Here is a 15,572-nt window from a genome sequence, read left to right as displayed (position 1 = left end):
CCCTCTCTCTCTCTGTCTCTCTCTCTCTCACACACACACACTCTCTGTCTCTGTCTGGCAAGCACATGTGCCCTATAGCAAAGTATTTTTGTTTTGTTTTGTTTTGTTTTTCCCTATAGCAAAGTTTTTAAAAGAGAGTTAACTATGAAACCTCAGCCCTTGCCTGGCTTTCTTTGCACTTCCTTCCTCCACCCCCCTCAGCAAAACCTAAGTGCCTCCCTCCCAGGCCTGTATTGCACCCCCAGCAGGGAATGTGCCTCCCTGCTTAGAGAATGACTCAGTCCCCATGGCTGTGCGATTGAAGTAGTTCTTATTTTAAGGAGCTGGACAGAATCGGAAGAAGGGGGACAATTTGGTGGGGGGGGCAGGTATAACAGGGATTGGGTATGCATTTCTAAGGGAGGCTGAAGCCACTGAGGCCACTGAGAAGGGACTGGAGAAAGTGAAATGTAACCCCTGGCCCCTCCCTCCTTCCTTTCCTCTCCTAGCCCTGGAACTGGGGAAGGAGGAATCAGATCAGTTCTCTTTGCTCCTCCCAGTCCCCTTCCTCAACCCCTCATCTAGGATGGGGGATACCACAGCCCGGCTGGGTGGGCACTGAGGTGTGTGCGCTGCCTGGGCACTGGGAGCTCTTCCTCAGTAATTAGAAGACATGCAAATTAACAGCCTGTGCCGTTTGTATTAATTTGGTAAATAAGCCAGAACAATTTCATTAGTGGCACATTAATGTGCTCGGGAGCAAGAGGATGTGTCCCACTGTGAGGCAGCAGGGCCCGCTGGCTGCCCCTGCCCGAGGACAGGCCAGGTCCAGCGTGTGGATCTGCTCTCAAGAGCTGCACATAGTTGCTGGTGGTACCCACTCCTTGCCCCAAGAGGGAAGACCCCCAACCCTGAGCAGATAAGGCACCTGTCCTGGTAGATACAGGGAAGGTCAGCCAGCACTTGTCTTATCTCCACTCCTGCATTTTATGCAAGGACTCCAGGGTACAAGAAACCCATAGTTTTTCAGGGTGGGGGGTTGGGGAGAATGGTCATTTCTGATGAGAAGACCCAGAGGCACAGCTCAGTCAAGCAGGACAGCTGCTGGATGTGATCATCTCAGAGAGGCAGCGCCAGCCACAAGCTACTGGCATTTGTTGAAGGGAAAGACAAACCGCCTTACCTGAGCCCCTTTCTCCATGAATATGAGACAGGGACAGAGAGACAGCACCGCCAACAGGGTCCTCATACCAAGATACATCTTGCCTTCAGCCAGTCCCAGATGGTGAGTGCACACGTGCCTGGTATGTCCAGGGAGGGGTCAGAACCCTTGCACGTGTTGGCCTCAGGTGACTACCATAGGCTCGGGTGACACCCAGCCTCGCAGAGTGTTCCATTACTGCTGTGGCACCATTTGGTGCCCCTAACACTAGTTAATGCACAATCCCCACTCTTCATTTTATGGCTAAGGAAACTATCTAGATGAGGTCATGTGACTTGCCCAGAATTCACCACTAGGTCTAGGAGCTGAGCCCCAGTCTGTCTGACTCCAAAGGCCATGCTCTTAATACTACTTCATTCCCCAGTAAATATGCTCAGCTCTAAAGAAGGGAGAAGATTCAGGTATGGAACACGTTGTGTTCCCCATGGAGCCAATAGGGTAGTTTGAGAATGTAGAAATTTAGAAATGCAATAACTGCCCTTACCAGAAAGTAAAAGTATGACGATGACAACAATGGTCACAATGAAGCATTTATGTGCCAAGCATTGATCTAGGTGCTCAAATGTTAATGCTAGCTCATTTAATCATCGTAACTACTAATTGTTTGAGGTAGATACTGTAATCCCAATTTTACAGCGGAGTAATCAGAGGCACAGAGAAGCTAAGTGACCCCCTAAAATTTGTCCAAGTGGTAGGTGGATTGGAACTCAGCCTGTCGGACTTAACAGTCATGCTCTTAACATCTATGCTGTATGCCGCTCCCTAAGTACTAGTGGGAAGGTGGGCCCATAGTCGTTCACAGGGCGGCCCACTGCAGGCCAATGGTCAGGGTGTGCCTTCACTAAGAAGGTATGTTGAAGCTGGGAAGAACGCAGCGCATGGGGTCTAGTCCAACCTTGTGTTTAGCAACCACAGAATCCTCACCCTCTTGGGAGCATAAGGAGCAGAGGCAGACCAGCAGGGCTGCATGAGAGATAGCAGTGCAGGATCCTATAACACTGTAGTCACAGCTGACCTTCCAGCATCTAGGCTGTCTACTTCTTAACCAGTTACCACCAAGCCACTCTTCAGGTGATGCCACCCATCCCTTCTTACAGTCTCTCTCTCAGGAGGTACCGCCCTCTCCCATAGCCATGCATCTTCCTAGGTCCTGCTTCATCCTGTGCACCAGTTGGGAATGAAGAGAAGCGACCATCTGGCCCTTGCTGACACAGCTTGGGTACATGGCTACACATGCTCTGTGGAAGCCTGCTCCCAGCCTTCTGGCAGCCTATGATAGTCACCCAAGGCCCACACTCCATAATGTGACATGCCCCTATGGAAGACGTTCCACAGAAGAAATTGAGTACAGATATCTTCCTGAAATCCTCCACAATACTGAAGGGACACATAGCTTTATGGTCATCCCTTGGTATCTACAGGTGATTGGTTCTACAACCTGCCTCAGATGCCAAAATCCACTGAAGCTCAGGTCACTGCATAAAATGGCATAGTACTTGCACATTACCTACACATATCCTCCAGTATACTTTAAATCATCTAGACTGTTCATACTACCTAGGACAATGTAAATTCTATGTAAATAGTTGTTATACTGCACTGGAGTCTTGTATTATTTCTTGCACATACTGTTACTTACAGGGGTTTTTTTTTTGACCAGTTGTTGGTTGAATTAGCAGATATGGAACTTGGATATATGAAACCCAAAGATAGGGAGAGCCGACTATATTGTATAGTTCTTTGCAATTTACACAGCACTCCATCAGCAGTATCTCATTTGATATTTGCAGTAGCTAGTTGGACAAGAAAAGATTTCATTGTATATTTGACAGGAATGAGCCTTCCCCAACCCCTGTCTTCAGTCTGTGGCGACTTGTGGGAAATAGTTCTGTGTATCTCTTTATACTAGTCAATCCTCATTATACACATTACATATTTGCAAATTCACCTACTCGCTAAAATCTATTTGTAACCTCTAAATGCATAGTAGTGGTATTTTTGCAATCATTTGCAAACAGGTACAGAGGAGCAAAAAATGAGAGTCACCTGGTAAGTAAGCACATTCCCAACTCAGGCTGAGCAAGGTAATACTCTATCTTTCTGTCTCAGTTCTCCTACTATAAATAAGTGTCCTTTCTGGTCTCTTTGGTGCTGTTTGTTTTGCTTTTTGTTGGTGATTTCATAGTTTCAAATGGTCCCCAAGCAGATAGTGCTGAAGTACTGTCTAGCGTTTCTAAGTTAAAGAAGGGATATGCCTCATGGAGGAGATACATGTGTTTGATACACTTCATTCAGGCATAAATTACTGGACTGCAAGTTCAATGTCAGTGTATCAACAGTAAATACTAAATAAGGTATCTTTTTCTTTTTTTTTTGGAGAGATTTTCACTGTAGGGTGCGTGCGCTCGCCAGACAGACAGAGAGAGACATAGAGACAGAAAGCGAGAAATCACCCCCCAGGGGGGATGGTCACACCACAATCCCTTCTCCTCCATTCTCCTCTCGGGATCTTGGGCACGCACGCACACGCGCCCGGCATGAGTTTTAAGCCACCGGGTCCGGGACACGAACCGCGGTCGACTATGTGGGAGTCCAGCGACATAGCCATTACGCTAACTGCTGGTTCCCTAAATAAGGTATCTTTATACAGAAGCACATATTGAACAAGGTTAAATGTTTAGTGGTTGACAAAATATGATGACCAGGGCCTCACAGGAACCCAAATGCAGTATTTCCCCTAGGAGCAGTGGTTTGTTATTCACTAATTCAGGGTCTGTGGTCACTTCGTATAAGAATGGATAGCTGTGTGTGTGTGCGTGCATATATATGTATACTTTTTTAAGATAAATACTTTTTAATTAAGGGGATATGTAAGAAAAACTCAAGTCTTAGAAGTTGTGCATAGAAATAGAGCTTATACAGGGATAGACCCACATACGGTTCCAGATAAGTCACAAAGTCCTGGCAGTAGTACAGCCCTCATATTTCTCCCAGAGCTGGAGAAGAGTCACACTGACTTCCCTGTACCCATGCAGGCTGCGGTGGAGGTCATGTGACTTGCCCAGAATTCACCACTAGGTCTAGGAGCTGAGCCCCAGTCTGTCTGACTCCAAAGGCCATGCTCTTAATACTACAAAATTCCCCAGTAAATATGCTCAGCTCTAAAGAAGGGAGAAGATTCAGGTATGGAACACGTTGTGTTCCCCATGGAGCCAATAGGGTAGTTTGAGAATGTAGAAATTTAGAAATGCAATAACTGCCCTTACCAGAAAGTAAAAGTATGACGATGACAACAATGGTCACAATGAAGCATTTATGTGCCAAGCATTGATCTAGGTGCTCAAATGTTAATGCTAGCTCATTTAATCATCGTAACTACTAATTGTTTGAGGTAGATACTGTAATCCCAATTTTACAGCGGAGTAATCAGAGGCACAGAGAAGCTAAGTGACCCCCTAAAATTTGTCCAAGTGGTAGGTGGATTGGAACTCAGCCTGTCGGACTTAACAGTCATGCTCTTAACATCTATGCTGTATGCCGCTCCCTAAGTACTAGTGGGAAGGTGGGCCCATAGTCGTTCACAGGGCGGCCCACTGCAGGCCAATGGTCAGGGTGTGCCTTCACTAAGAAGGTATGTTGAAGCTGGGAAGAACGCAGCGCATGGGGTCTAGTCCAACCTTGTGTTTAGCAACCACAGAATCCTCACCCTCTTGGGAGCATAAGGAGCAGAGGCAGACCAGCAGGGCTGCATGAGAGATAGCAGTGCAGGATCCTATAACACTGTAGTCACAGCTGACCTTCCAGCATCTAGGCTGTCTACTTCTTAACCAGTTACCACCAAGCCACTCTTCAGGTGATGCCACCCATCCCTTCTTACAGTCTCTCTCTCAGGAGGTACCGCCCTCTCCCATAGCCATGCATCTTCCTAGGTCCTGCTTCATCCTGTGCACCAGTTGGGAATGAAGAGAAGCGACCATCTGGCCCTTGCTGACACAGCTTGGGTACATGGCTACACATGCTCTGTGGAAGCCTGCTCCCAGCCTTCTGGCAGCCTATGATAGTCACCCAAGGCCCACACTCCATAATGTGACATGCCCCTATGGAAGACGTTCCACAGAAGAAATTGAGTACAGATATCTTCCTGAAATCCTCCACAATACTGAAGGGACACATAGCTTTATGGTCATCCCTTGGTATCTACAGGTGATTGGTTCTACAACCTGCCTCAGATGCCAAAATCCACTGAAGCTCAGGTCACTGCATAAAATGGCATAGTACTTGCACATTACCTACACATATCCTCCAGTATACTTTAAATCATCTAGACTGTTCATACTACCTAGGACAATGTAAATTCTATGTAAATAGTTGTTATACTGCACTGGAGTCTTGTATTATTTCTTGCACATACTGTTACTTACAGGGGTTTTTTTTTTGACCAGTTGTTGGTTGAATTAGCAGATATGGAACTTGGATATATGAAACCCAAAGATAGGGAGAGCCGACTATATTGTATAGTTCTTTGCAATTTACACAGCACTCCATCAGCAGTATCTCATTTGATATTTGCAGTAGCTAGTTGGACAAGAAAAGATTTCATTGTATATTTGACAGGAATGAGCCTTCCCCAACCCCTGTCTTCAGTCTGTGGCGACTTGTGGGAAATAGTTCTGTGTATCTCTTTATACTAGTCAATCCTCATTATACACATTACATATTTGCAAATTCACCTACTCGCTAAAATCTATTTGTAACCTCTAAATGCATAGTAGTGGTATTTTTGCAATCATTTGCAAACAGGTACAGAGGAGCAAAAAATGAGAGTCACCTGGTAAGTAAGCACATTCCCAACTCAGGCTGAGCAAGGTAATACTCTATCTTTCTGTCTCAGTTCTCCTACTATAAATAAGTGTCCTTTCTGGTCTCTTTGGTGCTGTTTGTTTTGCTTTTTGTTGGTGATTTCATAGTTTCAAATGGTCCCCAAGCAGATAGTGCTGAAGTACTGTCTAGCGTTTCTAAGTTAAAGAAGGGATATGCCTCATGGAGGAGATACATGTGTTTGATACACTTCATTCAGGCATAAATTACTGGACTGCAAGTTCAATGTCAGTGTATCAACAGTAAATACTAAATAAGGTATCTTTTTCTTTTTTTTTTGGAGAGATTTTCACTGTAGGGTGCGTGCGCTCGCCAGACAGACAGAGAGAGACATAGAGACAGAAAGCGAGAAATCACCCCCCAGGGGGGATGGTCACACCACAATCCCTTCTCCTCCATTCTCCTCTCGGGATCTTGGGCACGCACGCACACGCGCCCGGCATGAGTTTTAAGCCACCGGGTCCGGGACACGAACCGCGGTCGACTATGTGGGAGTCCAGCGACATAGCCATTACGCTAACTGCTGGTTCCCTAAATAAGGTATCTTTATACAGAAGCACATATTGAACAAGGTTAAATGTTTAGTGGTTGACAAAATATGATGACCAGGGCCTCACAGGAACCCAAATGCAGTATTTCCCCTAGGAGCAGTGGTTTGTTATTCACTAATTCAGGGTCTGTGGTCACTTCGTATAAGAATGGATAGCTGTGTGTGTGTGCGTGCATATATATGTATACTTTTTTAAGATAAATACTTTTTAATTAAGGGGATATGTAAGAAAAACTCAAGTCTTAGAAGTTGTGCATAGAAATAGAGCTTATACAGGGATAGACCCACATACGGTTCCAGATAAGTCACAAAGTCCTGGCAGTAGTACAGCCCTCATATTTCTCCCAGAGCTGGAGAAGAGTCACACTGACTTCCCTGTACCCATGCAGGCTGCGGTGGGGCCAGAAGAGTAGAGAGGCTAGAAGCCAAAAGGCTCTGGGCCAGCAGCGTCAATTGCCTAGCCCACTCCCCTGAGTGCCCTTGTTTGATTGAGAAATTACTGTGGCTGTGGCAGCTGTAATAAAAGGGGACGAAGAGCCCCACGGCGACAGCTTTATCTCCCTCTGCAACTCAAGATGGATTCGGGAGCAGCGCAGTGCCCAAAGCCAGAAATTCCTTTCCTCTGTGGCTGGCTAGGCCCAGGGACTTGTCAAGCCCAAGTTAGCATATCGATTGCAGACGAGGAGAGGCTACTTACTCTTTGAAGTCAGTGCTCACCTGCCAAGAAGGTGTGGCTGTTCCTTGCTCTGTCTCTAATGTGAGCCCTGGAGAAAGGCAGGCTCATGAATTCTGGCCTTGGTGAACAGGGTGTGAATTTGGGGTTTGCCATCTGGACTGAGGCTGAGCACTGGCTGACAAGAGTTGTACTGACTCACAAGAAGCTGCCTAAGGACTGGAGGGAGGCCTTGTGTCCAAACAGAACAGCCATCCTTGGTTTTCAAGCAAAGACCCTAGTCTAACAAAACTGTGGAAGACAGGACCGGCAGATGGCATAATAGTTATGTGGCTGAACTCACATGTAGTCAACTACGGTTTGGGTCCCAGACTTACCTGGCAACTTAAAACACATGCTGGGCACTTATGCATGCATGACCATCCTCCCTGGGGGTGATGTCTTGCTTTCTATCTCTCTGTCTCTGTCTCTCCAGAGAGTTCATGTGCCCTACAACAAAAAATTTCTCTTTAAAAATTTTAAAAAATAAATAAATAACTGTAGAAGACTACAGGTCAGGGACTAGGGAAACTGGCATGGGCCCGGGCTCCGTGGGCTGAGAACTGTACCAGCCTCTTTGCTTTGACTGGACAGGTGTCTTGTGAGCCCCCAAACATAAGGCAAGCAGCTTCTCTGTTCTTCCTATGCTTCCCTGGAAATCCTCTTGGGCCTGTTTATTTTGGCCTTATCATATTTGATAAAACTTAGCAAATTAAAACAAATAAGAGTTGGTCTTCCTGGGCATCATTGCAGTTCTCGTCTGAGCTCCCCAGGTCTGATAGGAACTTCCCATCCTAGCCTCGCACTGCAGGGATGCTCAGTCTTCCAGAGACCCCAGGGCCCTGGGTACTTGCAAGGTGAAACAGAGATATTGAAATCTGAGCATTATATTGCCCACCTGCCCTTTCCTCTAACAAATGCAGGTCCTGCAGGAAGTTATTTGCCAGAATTAGAGAAAGGAGAACTTTATTTTAACATCCACAGGCATGAAATACTGGTTCTTCCTTCTTCTATCCCCTAAAATTGTGGTGCCGGTATTGGGTGCCCAGCCCAGCAGAGGGGCAGGGAGAACCCAGTATCCCAGCTCTTACACCAAGATCTGCTAGTGAACTGCAAGTTCCCATGGTCCTGGATGGCAGAGGGAGCTGGTGCTACCCCAGTGGGAAGTCAGGACAGGCATTCAGATCTGTGACCAGTTGGGGAAAGGAGTAGAAGGCTGCGGAAAGAGTGAAGGGGATGAGGGAATGTCTTTTCTGCTAGGCAGCAGTGTAGAGAAGGCAGCAGGGGGACCATTCTGCTCACAGCTCTGCCCATACTAGCTATACTTCTTTCTCTGTGTCGTGGTCTCCCTATCTGCAAAATCAAGTTGGACTGGATCTTTTTATAACCCTTGTAGACTGTTTATCCCCTTTCATACTCATGCCACCTTTGGGCATTGTCAAACCTGCCTTTCTGCTTGAAGAATTAACTCAGGGCCTCAAATAGGAAGAGGGTGTTCAAGAGGGGAGGACGTCAGGGTCTTGCCACCCTGGCCCTTCTTCTTCCTGCTGCCTTCTTTCTGCACGTCCAAGCCACTTCTGTCTACACCTGGGGAGGGCGGGTCACCTGACATCTGTCCTTTATCCTCAATCCTTCTAACCCACTGTCACTAGCTCCAGCCCAGGCCTCAAGAATTCCCAGGTATTCAGGCATTCATTTTATTGCTTAATTGAGCTTGAAGCCATTTAAATTAATACAAGTTTTTACATTTGGCAGCAAAGGTTTTTATGGGCCCCTTTAGCAGAAGAAAGAGGTCAGGAGAAACTCAAAGAAGGAATTTCCTAGGCCATTGCCTTCCTGTGGTGGAGCAGAGCTACCGTGTGGGCCACAGCCCTGAGCCTGTCCCCTCAGAGGAGCTGTCAGTGCTGGGGCCAGGAGTCGTGGACCCTAGGGAACTCTCAAGGGTTCTGGGGTTCAGCCACAACCTGTGGTCCAAGAGTCCACAATGACCTGTGGTCATTGTGGCAGTGACCATACCCTTCCCGCTGCTCAGCCTCAGGGCTAATCGTCCACTGGACAGGCCCCTCACTGCCCCAAGTAATGATGCAGTTCCTGCCCTTGTCTTTCTGCCTCACCTGTCCTCTCTTCTCCTTGCCTGGCTTTCATGCAGCCACTTTCATTGCCTTCATTAAACATTCATTTATTCGGCTCTTCCAGGAAGAACACGTCTCCCTTCTCCCCAGGGAGTGCCTTGCTCCCTACAGGCTGCCTTCTTAGCACAGAGCTGGGGGTGGATGCTGAGGAAGAGTAGGATGTACCCGGAGTTCTGCCTGCTTCTTATCTCCTAAACCCGGCTGCATGCACACACACGCACGGCTAACATGGACTCCCTTCCATAAGCCCAGGAGAGGCAAGTGTATTGCAGTAGCTTTCTGGCAAAAGTCAGAGGAGATTTTACAAGAGAGGAGAGTTTTGAAGTTGCTTTGTCTGTTATACGTCTGCCAAGGGTGATTCTAGGGTGCGAGGCTACAAAGCCCAGCCCACCTCACAGAGCTGAAGTGGGTTCGCAGTGCGGGGGTTCCAGCAGGCTCCTGCTCTGCTTCCTCTGCCAGCTGCTGCTGCCCCCAGGAAATGATGGGTGGCTGTGGCTGCCCCCAGCCTGGGAGCCCTGGCCCCTGGTGCTGCCCTCCTCCCCTGCGCACTGAGCCCCTGCACTCCCAGACCGCCCCCTGCAGACTGACACCTACCCCTCTATCCCCAGGTGGAGGTGGAGGTGGAGAGCATGGACAAGGCCGGCAACTTCATCGGTTGGCTGCACATGGATGGCGCCAACCTGTCCGTCTTGCTGGTGGAGCACGCACTCTCGAAGGTCCACTTCACTGCTGAGCGCAGCTCCTACTACAAGTCCCTGCTGTCTGCCGAGGAGACCGCCAAGCAGAAGAAAGAGAAGGTACGAGTGTGGTGCTGGCCTAGAGGGAAGGATGCATCCTGCTCCACCACCTGTGCTTCCCCTGCCTTCCCCTGCTCCCTGCATCCAACAGGCAGATGTTCTGTGGCCTCGGCACTGGGTGGCCTGGGAGGGTGCTGGTCTTGGACTCCACTCCACGGAGCCTCTCCCCAGGGAGAGGCTGCCAGCTTCAGTGTCCTCAAACCACAAGCCTGCTGCAGACCTGGGGTGGGCCTGGGCTGCCAGCCTGTAAGGGACCTAATGGACCTGGGGCAGAAAGCTGTCTGGAAGGTGACCTTGGAGTAGTGAGAGAAACTGCTGGGGGAGCCCCTGGTGAGGAGAAGCCTGAGGCGTCCATCCTTCCCCAGCCCTGACCCATCTCCATTGTGCCCTTAGAGGCACTGGGCAACCCAGTCGTGTCTGGATTTCCTGCACGGTGCCCTGCAGGGAGGCAGCCCCGAGAGATGCATAAAGCTGTTGGAACAGCAGATTTACAGCCCATCAGTCTCTGCAGACACTGCATTGAAGAGACAAGGGGGGTGGGTCAGAAAGCAGCTTTTGGAAACAAATTGACGATTAAGGAACCCAGTGGTTTGGTGGTGGGAGCTGGGCTTGGCACCCCCCCACACTCAGCCTGTCGCCGTTGACTTATAGCTCGGCCCTGATAATGGGGATAAATCAGCCGGCCACCAATTTGTCAGGGCTTCTCTGAGCTTGAGGAGGATTTCGTGGGACAGCCGTGCTGAGCCATAAATTTGTTCCAGGAATAAACGTTTCCTTCCCCATGGGGCAGCCATCTGGCTCAAAACTCACTTTCTGGAGCCAAGGCCTAGACACCTGCCAAAAGGATTGGGGGGTTTGGGGGCCCCAAAGGCACCATGTCGTTTCCCAGTCCAGAGCAGCCTCTGGGTCCTGGCTCTGCCCTCCTAGATCTCTCTCTATGGTTTCTTCCCACCCCTGGAGATTGGGGCAGGCACCCAACTCCTTGCTGGTGGCAGGAGAATGGAAATAGAAGGACTCAAGGGAGAGGTGGCCCAGAAAGCTAGGACAGGTGAAAGAGACTGTCCATGCCCTAGAGCAAGGCCCCCCAAACCCTGAGCTGTGGACTGGTGCTGGTCTGTGGCCTGTTAAGAGCTCAGGCCACGCAACAGGGGGTGGGCAGTGGACAAATGAGCAAGGCTGCTGTGTGTTTACAGCCGCTCCCCATCACTCACATTGCCACCTGGGCCCTGCCTCCTGTCAGATCAGCAGTGGTATTGAGTTTCATGGACAGGTGAACCTGGTTGTATGTTTGTTTCTGATTGTTTTGTTGTATATGCAACGTAGTCATGGTGGAAATGGGGTGCAGTGTGAATGCACTTGGCTCATCTCAGGACCAACAGGGCTCTCCCATCCCCAGTCCCTGGCTCCATGGAGGGATTGTTTTCCATGAGGTCAGTCCCTGGTGCTGGGAAAGTGTGGGACTGCTGTCCCAGAGGAGCTGTTGCCATGAGGCCTCTGGGGAGCTTTCCACCATCCTGTTACAGGCCTGCTCACATTAAACCCTGAATGATGTGGAAGCAGGCTGCCTCAGTTCCAGTAGGAAAGGAGCCACACAGCTTCCCCTTGGATTTCCTGCTTGTGACAGCTGAACTTAAGACTGCCACCTCCATGTCCTCTGCCTGCACACGGGGGTGGAGGAGGACAGTGCCAGGGACTCCCGTTGAAAGGGCTGCCCCTTCGCAAAAGAGCTAGCAGCTGAGGTCAGTGTGGCTGGCCCCTGAGGATGAGGCTGAAAGCATTTTTGCTCCCTGGCCCCACTTCCTGGCTACTCAGCAAGTGAGCCTGGAACCTGCCCAGAGGGGCCCAGGGTAGGCCAGGGAGGGGAATCTGGCCGAGATGGAGGGTAGATTCCTTGCTAGATGCTGAACTGGGCATCATTGTTTACTACACCATTGATTTGTGTGAGGGAGCCCAAGTCATCATTTTGCTGGTGTCACTTGATGATGCTGAGAGGTAATTACTGGTGATTAATGACTTACATGGGCTGCGTGTGTTGTATTCCAGTCCACTTAAAATGCTATGCACAGCTCTCAGTGCTGGGGCTTGCCTGCCTCCTGGGTCCCTCTCTTGTAAATCCCTGCCCTCTTCAAGGATCCTGAGGAACCTAGGCTGGCTTTCCTCCTCCTTCTAGGGCTGGCTCCCAGAAGCAGCATTAGCTGAGCTTTGTAGCAGTCCTCAGAGTTGGCCAGACTCAGATGGAGAACTTGGTGACCAGTTGCAGGTCCAGGTGCACCTAACCATATCCTCTTGTGACCCCTGTGGGTTGTCATACCCATCAGGAGCGAGGAGTAAGAGATCATGTTAGCATCAGGATGCTTGAACTCAAGTTCATACCTGCTAGCTAGCCAAGGAAAGTAATGTCGAGAAGATTCTGTGAGCCCAGCAGCACACGAAGTCTCTGGGAGGGTGTGCTTCTGTGTGCACACATCTGTGAGTACGTCTTTCTGGAGGACCTGACAGTGCTGGTTTCCTAGCTAAGAGGACTTAGATGCCACCCCACTGGTTTAGTTCCTTCCTGTCCCTTGCAGACTCCTCCTCAGTGAAGAGGCTGGCAGGGCCCTCTCCTTCCTCTGCCGGAGGTTGACAGAGGGTTGCCCCCACCTCTAGCCTGGGGAGACCTGAGGACCAAGGAGGAAGCTGCAGATGGCAGATGCCTAGAGTGTCTCCACTCCCACCCCCCATGCCCAGCGGGTCCCTGGACTGGGCTGGATTGGCCATTGATTGGCTTTTATTGAGCTCGGCTTCCCTGCTACAGACTCGAAGGCCTCCGCCGCCCTGGCCGCATGCCAGCTGTGCCCCTAGAGCCTTGTGGGCAGCGATATTAAATAGGATTTAGAAAGGAAAGACTCCAGCCAGTGGATTCTCTATCCACATCCCCCATCTCCTGCCAGGAGGAGGACCTGAGGCTCCCAGGGGAGGAAGTGCAGGGAAGAGGGAGAGGGGAATGGAAGGAGAAACAGCCTCCTTCCTGCCCTGTCTTTGCCTATGCCTGGCTTAGCAGACTCCTTCCCTGGGGGCAGCTGCAGCACCAGGGGATCGTTAAGAGGCCCAGAATAGAGAGGGGACCTGAGCAAGACAGGAACTTGCATGGCAGAGCAGCCTGAGCACATGAGGAAGGCAGGAGGAAGCTACTTCCCTGTCCATTCCCAGCTCTCTGGTCTGCAGCCAGGGCCATGGAGGGGTCACGGTGGCACCCCTCCACAAAGCGGGAGAGTCACTATTCCCCAGCCTGACCACAAACCCCACCCTCAGTCAGAGACCTGGGATAACTAATTCCCCAGTAACATGGCCCCACAGCAGAAGTATAGCCATTCCACGGATGGGCCTCCCAGCGCCCTGGGGTTGACCAGACTCAGCCTTTTCTCCACCAAAGGCGAAGGGAAGGCCCAGCTCCAGGACCCCATCCTCTGCCCAGCACCTGGGTCATGGGCGAGCGTTCTCCCCGACCCCCCCCCCATCTGCCGAGAGCCTGTGGGTAGGCACTCAGTTGTGTGTGGATGCAATTGCTGTACCCTTGGCAAAAAGTCTTCTGGCTTTCCTCATGCTCTCCCCAGAGGTCCTAGAAAGATGCATCCACCATGGACATTTCCCAGAAATTAGTCTCTTGTCGGGGACCTGAGCTGGGAGAGGGCCCAGGAACGTGACCCGTGTCTAGAGGTGTCTTGCCAGTGTGTCTGTCTCCTCCCTGCATGGGCTCTACAGTGCAGTCTAGGTCAACACAGGTAGAATGCACCCTCCCATGGCCCAGCCCATCCCAGCTGACTGACTTCTCCCCCATAGAAGCCACCTGGCCTGGCTGCATTTACCAGCCTGCCAAGTCCCATGGAGTAGCTGGCCTCTCCATCCCCAGAGGGGGAGAGGAATCTTGGCCTTAATGGGACCACTGTCGGAAGGGCCATATTTCTGCATCCAGAAGAGCAAGCCCTCTCTGCTGCCCCTTGCCTCTTGGTGACTTTAGGCACCGGCCACTCTGTGTGCAGATTCCAATCTTCTCGACTCAGGTGGCAGTGTGCACTCCCCCACTGCCAAGTGGACCTTGGGGCCAGTCACTGGACTGACCCCGATGCTGGGGCCTGAGGGCCATCCCTGCGGCCATTGCTTGTATCATCCACAACCTCGACCTGAGCCTGCTGGGAAGGAAGCGCCACCCCCTCTCCCTAGGGAGGAAACCTAATGCTGTCGCCTGAGGCACTTTTACTTGAGGAGTCATTAGCAGTTTCTGCTCTCACCCTGTCAGTCTGTTCCCAGCTCATCAGCACAGCTGAGTAGCCTCCTTCCCCCACAGCCTTGGAAGCAGGGGAAGTAGGGTGGTAGGATGGGAGCGCAGGAGGGCTCTGGGCCAGGGCCCACTCAGGAACTAGCACAGGGGCCTGTCTCTGTCACTAGGTGAAAGCTGAGGAAGGAGGGTGCTGGGGGAAGAGGCAGGCGGGAAAGGGAGAGCCCGCTCCAGGGGTCTGCTGAGCGTGAGAACTGAGATCTAGAGACTGGAGGGGCAGTATGGACCAGGCTCTCCTGGGTCAGCAGGGGGACAGGCTCAGCATTAGCTCCTTGAAGATCAAGTTGACAATCTCAGCTCACAGAGGCAGTGGAGTCCCATGGATCCTTGATCCTCAGAGCTGCAGGGGTCCCAGAGACCAGGAGCTGGACGTCATAAGGATGACTGGCTGAGTAGACATTTGACCCTAGTAACTTTGAGCTCGGAAGACCCAAGAGGAAAGCCTCAACCTCATCAAGACATGGGCTCTGGAATTTGGAGGAAGCTTTTGTTGCTATCCCCAAAGCCTTTTCACAGGGAATCTGCAAGCTGGAGACCCTCTTAACCCCATGACCACATGGCCAGGCTGTGAATTAATGTCTTTCTGCCACCACTGCTTCACCCCCAGCTAGCCAGGGCACCAGCCGTGTGTGCAGAGCTCTCCAGGTGCTGTTGATGAGGAGGGTGGTAGAGATAATGGGGACAGTGTCTAGAGCCTGGACGGTGACAGAGCACCAGGGCTGTCCGACCAGGAGCCCAGCCCCAGACCAAGGGCCCAAATTCAACCTCAGAAGGCCCTGTTCTGTGCAGGATAGTGGAAAGCTCAGGCCCTGAGGTGCCACAACTACTCCCCCGCCACCTCCCCTGGGCTCAAGAAGCCTTTGTTGCTCACTTCAGTTCTCAGGCCCCTAACTCCTCCTAGTGAAGAACACATACTCACACCTTGATAAAGCTGAAGGTGTGGGTTGGGGTGTAACCCAAGGTGGTTCCATAATCCCTGCATTCCTG

At 50.8% G+C, this 15,572-nt stretch overlaps 1 protein-coding gene across 1 annotated transcript in view; it reads left to right on the top strand.

The window, feature by feature from the left end:
- Positions 1 to 15,572, top strand: part of SND1 (staphylococcal nuclease and tudor domain containing 1) — a 510,267-nt gene that overhangs the window by 480,751 nt on the left and 13,944 nt on the right. Inside the window, exon 17 of the mRNA XM_006146865.3 lies at positions 10,082 to 10,270. Within this exon, the coding sequence (XP_006146927.1) occupies positions 10,082 to 10,270 (189 nt within the window). The remainder of the gene's footprint in view (positions 1 to 10,081; positions 10,271 to 15,572) is intronic.

This window comes from Tupaia chinensis, unplaced genomic scaffold (genome assembly GCF_000334495.1).
Source record: "Tupaia chinensis unplaced genomic scaffold, TupChi_1.0 Scaffold000192_1, whole genome shotgun sequence".
NCBI classification, from domain to species: Eukaryota; Metazoa; Chordata; class Mammalia; order Scandentia; family Tupaiidae; genus Tupaia; species Tupaia belangeri.
Note: the sequence above shows the minus strand (reverse complement) of the source record. Positions and strands in the feature narration are given on the sequence as shown.